The following is a 15157-nucleotide window of genomic DNA, read 5'->3' as shown; positions in this document are numbered from 1 at the left end:
ATAGTTATGAACTCGCTTTGTCTCCCTCCGGCGCTCAAAGGCTGCAGTTGCATCTTGATATTTATGAACCTGCTCTTTGTCGCCCTCTGGTGGCCAAACACTGCCATTGCAGCCTGGTAGTTATGAACTCGCTTTGTCTCCCTCCAGTGGTCAAAGACTGCAGTTGCATCTTGATATTTATGAACCTGCTCTTTGTCGCCCTCTGGTGGCCAAACACTGCCATTGCAGCCTGGTAGTTATGAACTCGCTTTGTCTCCCTCCGGCGCTCAAAGGCTGCAGTTGCATCTTGATATTTATGAACCTGCTCTTTGTCGCCCTCTGGTGGCCAAACACTGCCATTGCAGCCTGGTAGTTATGAACTCGCTTTGTCTCCCTCCAGTGGTCAAAGACTGCAGTTGCATCTTGATATTTATGAACCTGCTCTTTGTCTCCCTCTGGTGGCCAAATCTTGCCATTGCAGCCTGGTAGTTATGAACTCGCTTTGTCTCCCTCCAGTGGTCAAAGGCTGCAGTTGCACCTTGATATTTATGAACCTGCTCTTTGTCGGCCTCTGGTGGCCAAACATTGCCATTGCAGCCTGGTAGTTATGAACTCGCTTTATCTCCCTCCGGTGGTCAAAGGCTGCAGTTGCATCTTGATATTTATGAACCTGCTCTTTGTCAGCCTCTGGTGGCCAAACACTGCCATTGCAGCCTGGTAGTTATGAACTCGCTTTGTCTCCCTCTGGTGGTCAAAGGCTGCAGTTGCATCTTGATATTTATGAACCTGCTCTTTGTCGGCCTCCGGTAGCCAAACACTGCCATTGCAGCCTGGTTGTTACAAACCCGCTCTGTCTCCCTCCACTGGCTACTTCTGGTACTGCAGGCTACTTATGAGCCCACTTTGTCGGCCACCCCATATTGCACCCTGGTATTTATGAGCTTGTTCTGCCTCCCTCAGGTGACTACCCCAATACTGCAACCTATTTATGAAGCTGCTCTGCCGCCATCTCATGGTTACCCCTGGTGCTGCAACTGATTTATTAAGCAGCTCTATGTCTCCCCCCAGTATCCACCCCAGTATTGCAGCCTATTAATGACCCTTCTTACTATCTCCGTGTGTTGGTCTCTCTAAGGCACACCCGCTGCTACCCACTAAAGGAGCTATGAACTTGCATAGTGCCTGTCTCCAGTGGCCATTCCCTTCCCTTTGGTTTTTCATACTATGGGATAGTGACAGGGAGAATTCCCATAGTGATGTGCCCACCTTTGCTACCCCAGCAATGTAACATTCCACTCAGAATTAACCTCAAGGACTTCACATTTCCCTCTTTGTTTCCATTTTACAATCCAGACATTGATGAATGCAAGGTGCTCCCAAACCTGTGTAAAAATGGGCAGTGCATCAACAGCATGGGCTCCTTCCGATGCCTCTGCCAGCTGGGTTACACATCTGACATCACCGGAACAGCTTGCCAGGGTGAGCCCAACCTCCCAACAGCTCAGAAAGAACGCATCAGAAATAAGATGTTACATGTGTTTAATTCATTTTGACATACTTGCCCTTACGATGCGTGCAGAAGGGTAATGGTGGTGATTTCCTTGAGAAGGAGTGATTTTCAGGAATTAAAAGACTTCCTCCTTCTTTCCCACCAGTCATGGGAATTGCATGAAAGCCTTGGAAGCTGCAGGACAGAAAGCGGAGGCCTTTCCTTATCTAGAGTTTGAGACCTTGACAGAGGGAACACTGACTCTTTTTTCCCGTTTGGTTCACCTCTTCCTTTTAAATTTCGGCCGTAGACCTTGATGAATGCAACCAGTCCCCCAAGCCCTGCAATTTCATCTGCAAAAACACAGAGGGAAGCTTCCAATGTTTGTGCCCGAGGGGTTACATCCTGCAAGAAGATGGGAAAACCTGTAAAGGTATTTAGCCGTTTGGAAAGGGAGAAAGCTTGAAATTTGAGACCCTGGTAGAATTCTGTTTGATTTCTTGGTATCAAACTGCCTTGATCTGACGGGATGGATTGGAGAAGAGCTGTCTGCTGGCTTTTGTGTGTCTGTGAATATTTCAAAGCAAAATATCTTGAAATCCCCTTGGGGGGAAAAACATTTTGAAAAGGAAAAGGTACTTAAAAGTGTACACCGAGCAGTTGCATTTAGAAAGTGGGTTTCCATGCACAATTTAAAGAAGGTGTTTCAAATACAGTGGTGCCTCGCTTAACGAGCGCCTCATTTAACGATGAATCCGCATAGCAGTGAGGTTTTTGTGATCGCAAAAGCGATCGCATTGTGATGTTTTAGATGGCCAAAAATCGCTTTGCGATGATTGGTAAGCGTTTCACTTACCGATTTTCGCATAGTGATGTTTTAAAAACAGCTGATCGGCAGTTCCAAAATGGCCGCCAGGGGAAAAATGGCCGCCCGCAGTGTTTTCGCACCCTTTCCTCGCTTACTGGGCAGTGAAAATGGCAGCCAGATAGAGGATTTCCGCATAGCGGTGAGTTTTTTCCCCATAGGAACGCATTAAACGTGTTTTAATGCGTTCCTATGGGCTTTTCCCCCCGCATAGTGACGAATCTGGATAGAGACAATTTTTTCGGCACAGATTATCGTCGCTATGCGGGGCACCACTGTATGTATTTTGACAAACAAGGCTTGCTCAAAAATGCCTCTAGGAACAGAATTAAGAGTTAATTTCTTGTACTGTTCTAACAATTTATATGAAATGTTCATTTTGAGACAGGTGTTTTTATACAGGTATTACAGAGTTAAAGTCCATGCATAACAAACAATACATATAAAATGCGTACCTTTAGAAAATTCAGTTTTTAAAAAATGCATTTTGACATATGCTTAATAATGTATTTCCAAGCTTAATTTAAACAAAATATACCAAAGTTTAATTTAAACAAAATATACCAGAATTTGGGGTTGTGTTTTAAAGATGCATATTTCAGAGTGGACTTCTACGCATAATTTAAAAATATCCCCACAAGGGAATTAAAAATAGTTACCCATAAAAACATACCTAGTTACAATTAGGTATTATTTCTGCATCGTCCAACGAGTTAAAGAGTAAAAAAATGAAAGAAAAAAAATATCAGTAAGTTATAGGAAGGTGTGATTTACATCATACACCAACACCAGGTAGCGTTCTGATATTTTAAGGTAACTATTTTAGTTGTTCCTGAACAGTAGTAACAAAACACAGAGTTGCTTTGTGAAACAGTAATTATAAGAGGTACAACCAGAAAGCTTTCAGTTAATAACTCTACGTGTTAGAGTTACCATTTTAAAAAATCAACTCTGTGCTTTTTTAGGAACCCTAGTTGTAACTCACTCCTTTTTTCCAAGTTACTTTCCGTTCCATCTGGGGGCGGGAATAACTCCTGGGTTCTTTTCTTGATGGCGTCTAGACTTGGACGAATGTTCGACCAAACAACACAACTGCCAGTTCCTCTGTGTGAACGTGATCGGCGGATTCAACTGCAAGTGCCCGCCGGGTTTCACTCAGCACCATTCATCCTGTATCGGTGAGTTCCCTAGGCTCGGGATCAATGGAATGGGGAAAACGAGCAACAGCGACTCTTGTTGAGCCCAAAGGTGACCCACCTCCTGCCTCCCCCCACCCACCGCACAGATAACAACGAATGCACGGCCCAGCCAACCCTGTGCGGAGCCAAAGGGCAGTGTCTGAACACCCCCGGGAGCTACAACTGTGAGTGCCAGAAGGGTTTTACGCTCGACATGTCCGGCAACAGCTGCGAAGGTACGAAGGGAGGGCACCTCAGAGCGTCATGCCGATGGCCAAGCAGGCGCCCCAAAAAGGGAGATGGGGGAACCTAGCTTCTGGCCCCCACTTCCTTTTGGAACACTGATGTTTTGGCTTTGAGATTCAACTACTAAGACATTGCTTTCCCCCCCACTAAAAAACACAAAAAAACCAAACCTTTGTTGGCACACAGATGTGGACGAATGTGATGGAAACCACCGGTGTCAACACGGATGTCAGAACGTGCTGGGGGGCTACCGCTGTGGCTGCCCCCAGGGCTACATCCAGCACTACCAGTGGAACCAGTGCGTGGGTAAGTGGCAGAGCCCAGAAGCCCAAGAAAGCCGAAGGGGCATGACTGAGCTCATAAGTAGCCCATAGATTTATACTTAGGTGTTGTGAGTTACTTTTGGGGTGGGTTATGGGGAGACCACCGACGACCCCTTACCACTGTTCTGGTTCCTGGTGCGTTTCCTCGCAGACGAGAATGAGTGTTCCAGCCCCACGGCCTGTGGGTCGGCCTCCTGCTACAACACGCTGGGGAGCTTCAAGTGCCTCTGCCCCTCCGGCTTCGATTTCGACCAAGCCTTCGGAGGCTGCCAGGACGTCAACGAGTGCGCGGCGGGGAGCAGCCCCTGCAGCTACGGCTGCTCAAACACGGAAGGGGGTTACCTGTGCGGCTGCCCGGGCGGGTATTTCCGCGCAGGACAAGGGTAAGTCCGCCATCCGGCCTTCGGCACTCTCTTGGCCCGGGGGGGGGGGGCGTTCAGAGCCTTTGTCTTTGGAAAAGACCCCTGTCTCCATCCAAAGCTAGCCTCCGGAGGGTGGCGCCAAAGTACCGTCAGGCAAGGAACCGTCCGGCTTGCCACCTTCCTCCTCTCTCTCATGCTCTCCTGTTCTCGGACTTTTCTCTTCCGATGGCAGGCACTGCGTCTCTGGGCTCGGTTTTGGCAAAGAGGCGTATCTCCCCGCCCCGCCAGAGGAAGAAGAGGAGAACCTGCTGTCTCCCGAGGCGTGTTATGAGTGCAAGATCAACGGCTACCCAAAGAGAGGGCGTCACCGGCGCAGCGCCAACGAGACCCAGGATCGTTGGGTAAGAGCGCCTGATCTCTTTTCGTGCTTTACGATGTTTGGGAGAGAACAGACAGTAAAGGAACTTCCCTGCTGTAACTTTTCAAAGTTACGTTTAGAAGTTTAAAACAGGGAGGATCCTTGGGGCCCTCTGGAAGGCTCAGAGGTTTTGTCTCACAGAACTTGCTTCTCCAGAGAGTGCCATCCACAAAAGCTGCTACCGTGGCCGTGGGTCCTTTTGAAGGCTGTAACAGAGGAGAAAGTCCCGCGTCACCTTTTAAAAAGTAATTTCCCACAAATGTTCTTCTTTTTTTTCCCCCTCCAGGAGGAGCAGATCGTCAGCCTCGCCAGCATTGATGCCGAGGCCCCCTTGGTGGTGGCACTGAATCTGTCTCAGCTGGGCCACAAGGAGCACATCCTCGAACTCCTGCCCGCCGTGGTCCCCTTGGAGAACCACGTCCGCTACGTGATCACTCAGGGGAACCCCGAGGGCTTCTTCCACATCCACCAGAAAGAGGGGCTCAGCTACCTCCACGTGGCCCGCAAGCGCGCCACCCCGGGGACTTACCTCTTAGAGATCCTAAGCGTGCCCCACTATCGCAAAGCAGAGCTCCAGAAACTGGAGGCCCTCAAGGATCTTGACTACCTCGCTGGAGAACTCGGCCAGGCTCTCAAGCTGAGGCTGCAACTCCGCCTTTTTTAGCCCCCGGTGGGGCACGGAGAGGCATCCGAGGAAACACCGAGCACGCGGGCTGCACAACACCCTCCTCGTCAACCCACACCCCGAACTCAGCACCCTGTTCTTCTGGGATCATCAACCAAACAACAGCCTCGGTGAGGGTGGGGGACAACCACAGGCGAACCACTCCGAATCTGTTTAGTGTTCTTTCCTCCCCCCCCCCCACCGTTCCAGGTGAACACAACCACCCCCTGTACCCACACGCACATAATCTTACACGCTGTGGGGCAGCATAATCGCTCCTGGTTGTAGGACTCTGGGAAATGACCACAGAAACGACTCAACAAACAAAGCCGTCCACTCAGCCCCCCCCCCGTCTTGCTCGCTGGAGAACCCCCAGAGCCAACAGTTTCTGCGACCCGATGGTCCCTTCTCCCATGCAGTCCGGACTCTTGGCGCGCTGCCTTTGCTACAGCGCTAGATCGGGCCAACGGTGATTGGAATTTCCATCCGACAGTCCTGGGAGGGCCGTCCGGGTTCTCGATCCTAATTCAGGGAGGCCTCCGAGAGTGGGTTTCTGAGCAAAGAATTCCAAGTCCTTCCTCCCCCAATTGCAAACGATAGGATCCTGGGGTGGCAATGAAGCCGCAGAAGCAATCTGGATCTCTTAGATCAATACCGTGTAGACTTCAGCGCTGTAGATCCAGGGTCTTAGGAGTTTTCAACAGGCCTCACCAAACGGCAGCTTTCCATAGAACGGAATCATGGTAGTTAAAATTGGAATCGAACTGTAATAATGCGTAGTGTAGGTCTCCTCTTTAGTAGCCTCATTCTTCAACTGGGTAGCCTCGTTGCAGCTTCCTTTCTCTGGGGCGTCCTCTCTCAACATGGCACAGCTTTTACGGAATTATTTATGAGCAAACGGAGAGAAATCCTTAATCCGGTTCTCAATCCAAATCGAACTCTCTGCAGAATCAGACAGCACCCACATCAGTCTCCCGGGGTCTATATGGAAGACCCTGGCCTTCTACATGAGATCCTTTCATCCCGTTTTAATCCGCTCTTGTCCTGGAGCCAGATCACTCCATAAGAACTGGTAAGGGGGAGGTCCACTCTCAGGCCAGAGAAATACGACACAAGGGAAGAAACTCAGGCATCTACACCACCCACGCGCCCGACGGCGTCCTCATCTCGTGCAGCTATAGATAAATGTATATATTTAATAAGGGTGGATTCCTGGCTTGGCTTGAACCTCTCTTCCACTCCACAGAAAGCTTTCAGGGCCTCTGCCAGGTCGGCAATCCAGTTTACAACACAAACTTTAAAATGTGCATTTCTCCGTCGGGTCTTCACCTTCTCTGCAGCCTTCTGCTGTTGGACAGAGAGACATTTTAGGGGGGAAACAGGGTTCTTTTTATATTTGTATTTTTAAAAAAAACCAATGGGGAAGGGGGCTATTATAGTACTGAAGCTAGCTTAAAAAAAAAATCCATTAGACTTCTAAAATTTAGGATGGCTGTCCACTGTTCTGGTTTTCTTCCAATGCTTCCAAAAGGGGGGAAAAAACGTGGAACAGCAAATATTTCTCAGTTTTCCAAGAGGGAGCGCAGAGAGGGTTAATCTGGTTTCTGAATCTGTGCCCCCCTTTAAAAAAAAAGCAAAGATGGGGGTATTCTCTTGAGATCCCTCTAAAACTTGAAACTTCCAGACTATATACATAATAGACTATCTATCTATCGATAGGTACCTATACTGTATATCTATACAGTCATTTCTGATCTACTTGTTCTTTCAGGTTTTGCCAAATGGTGCTAGTCCTCCCCTGCTGTTTATTAATAATATTAATAATGACAATGATAATTATAACCATGTAGCCAAAAGGGGTGTGCATAGTGAGTGGGAACGTGTGTGTGGGGTCTGTGATTTTATTCTATGTGCGTGTTGAGGCGGGGAGGGGTGTGGGGCCCTCCCCTTTGGCTCCTCCTGGTGCCACGCCGGTGGCTTTTCTCTCCGTGGCCAGGGTGGGGAGGGTTGGGCCGCGCACGGCACTGAAAGCAACCACCGGCTGCCGGGGACCTGTTTTCAAGCTTTGGGGTTTTCTTGTACCACGAGTTGGGGAGAGGCCGGCAGTAATAAAGTTATTTTGGGTTAATGTGGGTGCCATCCTCCTTTCGAAACGCCAAGCGTTCCCGTCTCCCTTGTGACCGCTGGGAGCCCGAACCCAACCCTCCGCTTTTCCAAAGCGTGGCTTCTGGCCCAAATGGTGTGTCCGGTGCGGAATAAAGAGGAGACGACCGGGAGGGCAAAGCCCAACATCCGAAGGTGGGTTTATTCAAGGGTAAAATAAGGGACAGGTGTTTCTCTTGCAGACAAAACAAGAACTTCATTTCCACGGTTTTTACCCTCCAGCAGCATCGCAGCCATGGAGCTCGGATTCACACATTAGAGGATTATTTTGGTCTCTTCCTAACCTTCAAAGAAGGGTGCGGACCCTGGAACTCCCTGCCACTAGATGGCCCCTGTCCTTTCCCCACCGTGGTCCCTTTGGCCACCTTCCGAGAACAAAAGGCAGAGACAGGTTGCGTGTTTTCCAACATCACAGATAAAAGCAGAGACCCCAGCGCCATGGGTAAGAAACGGTGGGAGGCCAATTCTGAACCATGTTCAGCAGCTTTTGTGAGGATGGCTGTTCAGATCAGGATAAGGGTCCAGTGTGGATTTTTTTTTTACCTTCCTCAAAGATGCCAAGAGGGGGCCTGAGCCGTTCTGGATGCAAAGCCCCCAGGGTGGGAGGGAGTGGTAGTCTTTTCCATGAAAACAAAGACTAGTCCTCATGGTTCGATAGGCATCGAGTTCCCCCAATAGTCCTACCTGGAGACACCGGCCAAGGAACCTGGGACAAAAGCAGATCCGACATCCATGCAGGAGACACCTTTCCTTCAGCTAAGATTCTAGTCCTCAAGGTTGTGGATGGGGACCCGGGAAGGCCCTTGACGCCAAAACCAGAGTCCTGATGTTTTAGATTCAGGCAGAATCTGTCCCCCGGCCGTTTCCACCACTTGGGTGCCTGTTCGGAAACACACACACACACACACAAAAGCCAGGGTGGAAAAATAAATTAAAAACCACCCTTTTCTTTCTCAAAAACAAAATCACGCTAAAATGTGGGTCTTCTCGCTGCCCACATCGGTGTTCACTTACCCTCCCTGACTTCCTCGTGGCGTCCAGGAAGTCCCGGCGGCCACTGGCAGCAAGATCCGGCCATGCCGGGGGGCCAGGCTAGACCAGGGCATAATCGAACTGGCCTCTCTCCAGCCCTTCCTTGTGGTCAGTCCAGTATGAGGCGGGCATGCGGCTGTAAGGGTCCAGCAGGATCCGGAAGCAGCGGATCATCAGCACCACCAGGAACACCAGGAGGAAGAGGACGAAGGCGAAGACGGTCTTCTGCTCGGCGTCCATGCCCGTGGCCCCGGTGCCTCCGGGCCCGGCCCGGCCCGGGGAAAGCAGCTCGTACTCCAGGGTGGAGGCATCATCCATCCCGGCGGCACAACCGGCCAACTGCCTTGCCGGCCGGTCCCAAGACCACGTTACAACCCCAGCAAGTGGGTTGTTTTTTTCCCCGGCGGCTGGGGATGGGCGGCCGACCCGCAATCCACCAGCAGCTCAAAGACTGCAGAAAGGGGAGAACAAGCTGAGAAGGTCAGCCACAGTCACCTGGGGGGGAGGGGGAGAGAGAGAAAATAAATTAAAATTATAAGAGAACTTGGCACGGTTTATACATGTCCCTCTGAGCTTATTTGGGGACAAACTTGAGGCCGAATCCAGCCCTTTGAGGGTTCTCCAGAAGGCGCCCCCCACTTTCCAGACCCCTCGCCCCTCTGCCCGACCTTTTATTCCTAAGTTTATCCCCAAATAAGCCATGATTCCAGCAAGGGGGGTAGAAAAGGCTACTTGGGGCCATAAATCCAGTTAGTCCCCAAAAAACAACCACCACACACACGCCAGAGCTTGACCCACTGAATCAATGGGGTTTTCAGGGAAGGGAGGAACAACACACCCCCACACCTCCGCACGGAGCAGCGGGTTCAATGGGCTTCACTCTGAATGCATTTTGGGAAAGGGACTCCTCACAGGTTCGGAAACTCCGGACAAGTTACTTGACCCATTGAACATCTGCCTGACCCAAGACACACCCAGTGAGAATCCCAAAATGGAGTCTCACAGTGATGAGAATGGGGTGCTGTTTTTTTAAAGGGTTGATTGATCCATACACACCCCCAGCTTAGATCTCCAGAATGAAGGATCAACTGGATCCAACGAAAAGCGCCTGGTGAGAAACTCACACTGAGACACGACAGCCGGGGGGGGGGAGGGGAGGGGAGCATCCTTTCCTGTTGGAAAGACTGAAGCCCAGACTGGGAAAGGTAGGAACCAAAGGGGGGGGGGGAACACATCTCTTTCTCCTCCCCCAGATGATTGCTGAACTCCAATTCAGCCGAAACTGTTATTAGCATTAAATCATCTCATGAATATTAATTCCCCTTCTCCTTTTCCAAATGAGACGGCAATTAAAACATCGCCTCTGGCTTGCCCTAGCCTCCTCTTTTTAAATCTCATGGGGGGTGCACTACAAATCTCATCATCCCTGCACCACTGACTCCATGACCCATGTGCAAGGAGAGACCCCTCACTCCCCATTCCCCGGGGGCGCCGGGTACAAGGGACCGCCTGTCCCACGGAGTCATGCCAAGACCAGCGGACGGAGGGGTGCCTCTCTCCCAAAACTTTAGGATGGGGCCAGGTACCTGTTGGGTCTCTCCACCGCGTCCCGCCTCGCAGGGAGAAAGCCAGCAACCGAAAGGCGCCTCCGGGTGGAGGAAGAAAGAGAGAGAGAGAGAGAGAGAGACGGGTCCTTTTTTCACAAGACACCTCGGATCTGTTTCTATGGAGACATCGGTGCATCAATTACAGCAGCCAAAGGTGGAGACGGAGAGAAGGGGGGGGGAAATCATATTTGGAAGAAAAAAAACACTGGAGGAGGAGGGAAGGAGGACCGGCTCTGAGGCAGGCATGCCGGAAAAATAAGGGGAGGAAAGAAGGGGGAAAAATCTGGGGGGAAAAAAGTTCTCACTGAGATTGGGAGGGACGGATGAGTCGACCGATGCCATCTGTCCATGCTCGAAAGCCCGGGGGCCGGGCGCAGGGTGGGGCCGGAGAAACCAATCTGGGAGAAGCCGGCGGCTCAAATTAATCATCCTCCTATCCCATTGAGTGGGTTGAGGGTGGGGTGGGCTAAGATTTATCCCCTCTTCCCTTGTCGGTGTGTGTTTGCCAAACTGAGTGTTTGGGAGCAGGGGGATATTTTGAATGCCCACCCCCAAAATCCTGGGAAGGGGTCTCTGGAAAAAGGTAGCATCCTGCTAAAATCTCTAATCTATCTATCTATCTATCTATCTATCTATCTATCTATCTATCTATCTATCTATCTATCTATCTATCTATCTATCTATCTATCTATCTATCTATCTATCTATCTATCTATCTATCGTTGGCTACTAAATTCTGGGTATCCTTTGTCCACACAAGAGGCTAAGTTTGGGGGGGTCCTCATTTCAAAGCAGCCTCGAGAGGGGGGGCATGTGCTAATTGTTTGGCCAAACCCACGCCAGGGAAAAGAATCACTCTCCAGCGAATCCCCGCAGGGGTGGCGCTAGGAGAGAAGCAGAGGGTGGCCACATGGAAGGGCTACAATCGGATTAAAACCTGGCCTTTCCATCTGCTCCCGAAGGAAAAGATGTCGGGATAGTGTAAAAACTCCAGGTGCTCCAATTCAAACAGCCCCCCCCAAATGCCCCCAAAATTTGCTTTCCAAAGTCATTATTTGAATGAATGAGCCACCGTTCCTCGTGCTGCCCATAACGGGGGCCTGGATTCGGCTCGTGGCTGATTTTCAAGAGGGCCAGGTTGAGACCCGGGGCCTAGTGTTACCGACCCACCTTGCAGGGCTGCTCAATAAACATGAATTGGATGAGGAAAATCTTTGGCGGGCGAGTTGCAGCACCCATTCAAAGCACAGGAGCCTGGCCAGAGAAAGTAGTTGGCAACCTTTCCTGTCCTTTCAGAGAGAGGCTGCCTCTCCGGACCAGCCCATTCACTGATTAATCGAATCCATGGTCCGACGCTGCCACAACTGGTTAACAAGGGCACTCAAGTGACCCATTCGGGGCTCTTTACTGACAAGCGGGAGGAATTAATTATATCCAGAATGAGCAACTGACTGGGAGGGAAGGGACCGCTTTGTTTCTACAGGACATGTTGAGTGATAAGATTTCGTGGCCCTCCTCCTTCTGGGGTCGGCCAAATGCATTTTTCTTTTTTCCCCATCCCTAGGATGCAAAAAAGACCTTCCTGTTTCAAGTTTCTAGTCCTTATTGCAGATTTCTGATTTGCCTGGTAGATTCCAATGTGGGTCAGGAACTTGCACACAACACTATCAGACACAGGCCCCAGTATAACTAGAAAGCTGACTTCATTCCAAAAAGGTGGGCTTCTCTTATTTCAATGATCCTTCAAAAAAAGGTCAAAAAAGTGGACCACATGAGCGTGTTTTATCTGCTCTCCCTGAAACCTTGATTAATCATCTTATTGTTCCATATTTTTCCGGCACGTAATAACCAGAGTTACACATTTTTAAATGTCATTCAAAACTATTTGCATCTTTTAAAAATTTGGCCCTACAAATCTCTTAGCTGGGGCCAAAGCACGGGAAACCCACTGCCTTTACACCTTCTCCCCACAAAAAAAATGCCTTTTAAAAAAAAGGAGAAAGACAAACTGCTGGATAGCTCAGTGGTTCGACAGGTGGGGAATTCGAATCCCCCACAATTCCACCCTGATTCAATGATCCAGAGCGGGTCCCTTCCAGCTTGGCCGTTTTAAGATAAAATTATTATTCAAAGATAGATAAAAGCCAGCACAGACGGGAAAGTAACGGTGAACCACTGACATGTGCCAGAAGTGTGTACACTATCTCGCACACTTGTGCGCGCACACACACACACACATACACACACCCTGTCTGCCCTTGAATTGGTTTTGGCTAAAGCTCAGGACATTTTTTTAAACGGATTACTTTAGAGATTTGTGACGGGCGCAGCAGGAAAAGCGGAAGAGAAGGCAGCGGAAAGGTCCTGATTTTTAGGAAGGGACCCACACCCACAAAACTTGGTCCTTTGGGGCCGAGAGAGACACACAAACACACACCCTTTCCAGGCTGTTTGGACACAAAGGCTGAACTGCAACCCCAGAGTGTCCCAGTTCAGCTGTGGTCCCGCAGGCTAAGTCCGAGAGATGCTCTCTGGTGGCCTGCAAAAAGGGGGGGGGGGGCGGAGGGCATTTGGGGGAACAAGGAGGGAGAGTGGGGAGGTATTGGGATCCCCCTCCTAGGCTGGGAAAATTTGTGGGGGCAAGGGGTCAGGAGCCCCCCCCCCGCCTGCAAGATGGCAGGTCACGATGCAAAAGCTGGATTTCTGGGGAAGGGGGGGTCTCTGCCTTCACCCCTAATATCTGGGGGTGCTCCCACTCTAGACAAGCCGGGAACCCTTCTTTGAGGTGTTGGGGCCAGGAAATCTCACCCAGCCCTCTGGAGAGGAAGGAGCCCGGTGGGCCACCCAGCCCAGTAAACCCCTTGCGAGAACCAAGCAAGGGGCTAGCCCTCATGGGTCCCTGGGGCCCAGGCTTCTACACTGGAGAACTTCCCAGTGCTAGAAAAAGATCCCAGCGGATAGGTTCAACAGGCAAGTTTCCCTATCCAAAAAGAGATATGGACGCATGGCTTCTGGACAAAAATCAAAGTAATATTTTAGTCCTCAAGGATCAGCAAAGGCGGTCCAGACTTTCCCAGTGGAGGAGGGGAGGGAGAGACCTTCCTCCTTTCACCCACTATGGGTAGCAGCAATCCCACTGAAGCCATGCTGGCCTTAAAAAAACCCAATTAAACCAAGACGCTAGACCTGACTTTGGGGCAGAAATGCAGTCCCTAAATGACAATCCTCTCTCCCCCCCTCCTCGGAGATCAGCTTCTGCTCCCTCCAAAAGGGGTCTCCCGGTATCCACCCTCTCGCAAACCAGCTGCGCCCTTTCAATCCGAAGCAAGCTTCTAGTCCTCACGAATTCCAGGCACGGAAGCCCCTCGGATCGGGCGGGGGCTTCTCCCGGCTTGCCCGCCGCGCTGGGCTAAAGGCTCCCTTCCCGACACGTGCGCCCGGGCGCCAAGGATAGGAGCGGCCGCCGCCGCTTGCGCGCTATCCAAGCCCGCTGCGCCCCCTCCTTCCTCTTCCGCCACCGCCCAGCCCGCTGGCTCCGTCCTTCCCTCCTTTCCTGCGCGCCTGCCTCGTTGCCAAAGCCCGCGCGTCACGGCTCACCTCGCCCGGCTGCTCCGGAGGAAGGCGCGCAGCTTGCGCAGGGCAGCGATCCAGAGGCGGGGCTGCGCGCAACCCGCCCGGCGGCCACGCTCGCATACCCTCCCCCCCCAGCCAGTGTGTGTGTGTGTGTGTGTGTGTGTGTGTGTGTGTGTGTGTGTGTGTGTGTGTGTGTGTGTGTGTGTGTGTGTGTGTGTGTGTGTGTGTGTGTGTGTGTGTGTGTGTGTGTGTGTGTGTGTGTGTGTGTGTGTGTGTGTGTGTGTGTGTGTGTGTGTGGTCCCCGAAGAGTCCTCTTCAACCCCCCGCCCCGATTTTCCACCCTGCGCCTTTTTTGGAGAGGGTTTTTTTTCCCGCGCCCCGCGGAGATTGCGCGCCCTTGGTTAGGCTGCGCAAAGGCTGGTCCAGGTAACTCGTTTTTTTTTTTTTACAGTACAGTACTTTTAATGCTTAGCAAGTTACACCCAGAATAACCCAGCCCGCACAGCCCTTGGGGCAGTCAGTGGGGATCCTGGGAGTTGTAGTCCTCCGATCTAACTCCCCCTCCCCTTTTAACTCTTCTTTCTGCGTATGAGTGTGTGTGTGTGTGTGTGTGTGTGTGGGAACTTACTCAGAGCATGGTGACCCCTGGGCACGCATGTCAGGGGGTCAGTCTTGTAGTGACTTCCCCAACAGCTTGATGGCCACTCTCTCCTTTGCAGTCGACTCCCTAATGAATTTTTTTCACAATTTTTTTTTAAAAAGCGCCTGCAATATTCAGTTTAGAAAAGGGGGGAGAGAGAGAAGGCCAAAGAAGGGGTCAAATGCTCCCCCTGATCTCCATCATCCTTAACCCACCCGCTGCTCCTGGTCCTGGCTGCCCTCTCTCTCCCTTCCACCCTGGACCACCTGCTAAAGGATGCTGGTGGAGGGTTGCCACGGCAACAGGGCTCAGGCAGCCAATCACTGGGACTCTGGACCACCACTTAAGAGGAGGCAGCATCAGTCAGGGCAGGGATGGATGACGCAGGAAGAGAAACCTGGCCAAGAGTTTGGAAAGGGGTCTTTTTTTAAAAAAAGAGAGAGAGAGAAAAAAATGTGAATTTGTGGTGTCATGCAGTGCAGGAGGAGCAGCTTTGTAAGTGAGCTCCTTTTCACACTCAACACACAAGGAAAATCATGCATTTTACTATATTAATACTCCCCCCCACTTGCTTTCTTTTGGAAAAAACTCCAGACTGTGTATCTGTTAAGTTTTTTT

At 50.9% G+C, this 15157-nt stretch overlaps 2 protein-coding genes across 2 annotated transcripts in view; one reads left to right on the top strand and one right to left on the bottom strand.

Annotated features, from left to right (window-relative positions):
* The window catches only part of FBN3 (fibrillin 3), a 59231-nt gene extending 51579 nt beyond the window's left edge, over positions 1-7652 (top strand). Inside the window, exons 58-65 of the mRNA XM_072978030.2 lie at positions 1333-1458; positions 1779-1901; positions 3395-3511; positions 3619-3747; positions 3944-4063; positions 4232-4463; positions 4675-4843; positions 5147-7652. Coding sequence (XP_072834131.2) covers positions 1333-1458; positions 1779-1901; positions 3395-3511; positions 3619-3747; positions 3944-4063; positions 4232-4463; positions 4675-4843; positions 5147-5524 — 1394 coding nt within the window. The 3' untranslated portion in view covers positions 5525-7652. The remainder of the gene's footprint in view (positions 1-1332; positions 1459-1778; positions 1902-3394; positions 3512-3618; positions 3748-3943; positions 4064-4231; positions 4464-4674; positions 4844-5146) is intronic.
* A 159-nt stretch (positions 7653-7811) lies between these two features.
* CTXN1 (cortexin 1) lies at positions 7812-14032 on the bottom strand. The gene is made up of 3 exons (XM_078379525.1): positions 13924-14032; positions 8702-9214; positions 7812-8567 (listed from the first exon to the last, which is right to left on the bottom strand). Exon 2 carries the CDS (start codon positions 9035-9037, stop codon positions 8780-8782), a length of 258 nt encoding a protein of 85 aa, XP_078235651.1. The 5' UTR covers positions 9038-9214; positions 13924-14032; the 3' UTR covers positions 7812-8567; positions 8702-8779.
* Positions 14033-15157: the final 1125 nt, after the last annotated feature.

The sequence above is a fragment of the Pogona vitticeps genome, chromosome 7, assembly GCF_051106095.1.
Source record: "Pogona vitticeps strain Pit_001003342236 chromosome 7, PviZW2.1, whole genome shotgun sequence".
NCBI lineage: Eukaryota > Metazoa > Chordata > Lepidosauria > Squamata > Agamidae > Pogona > Pogona vitticeps.
This window is presented reverse-complemented; position numbering and strand designations above follow the sequence as displayed.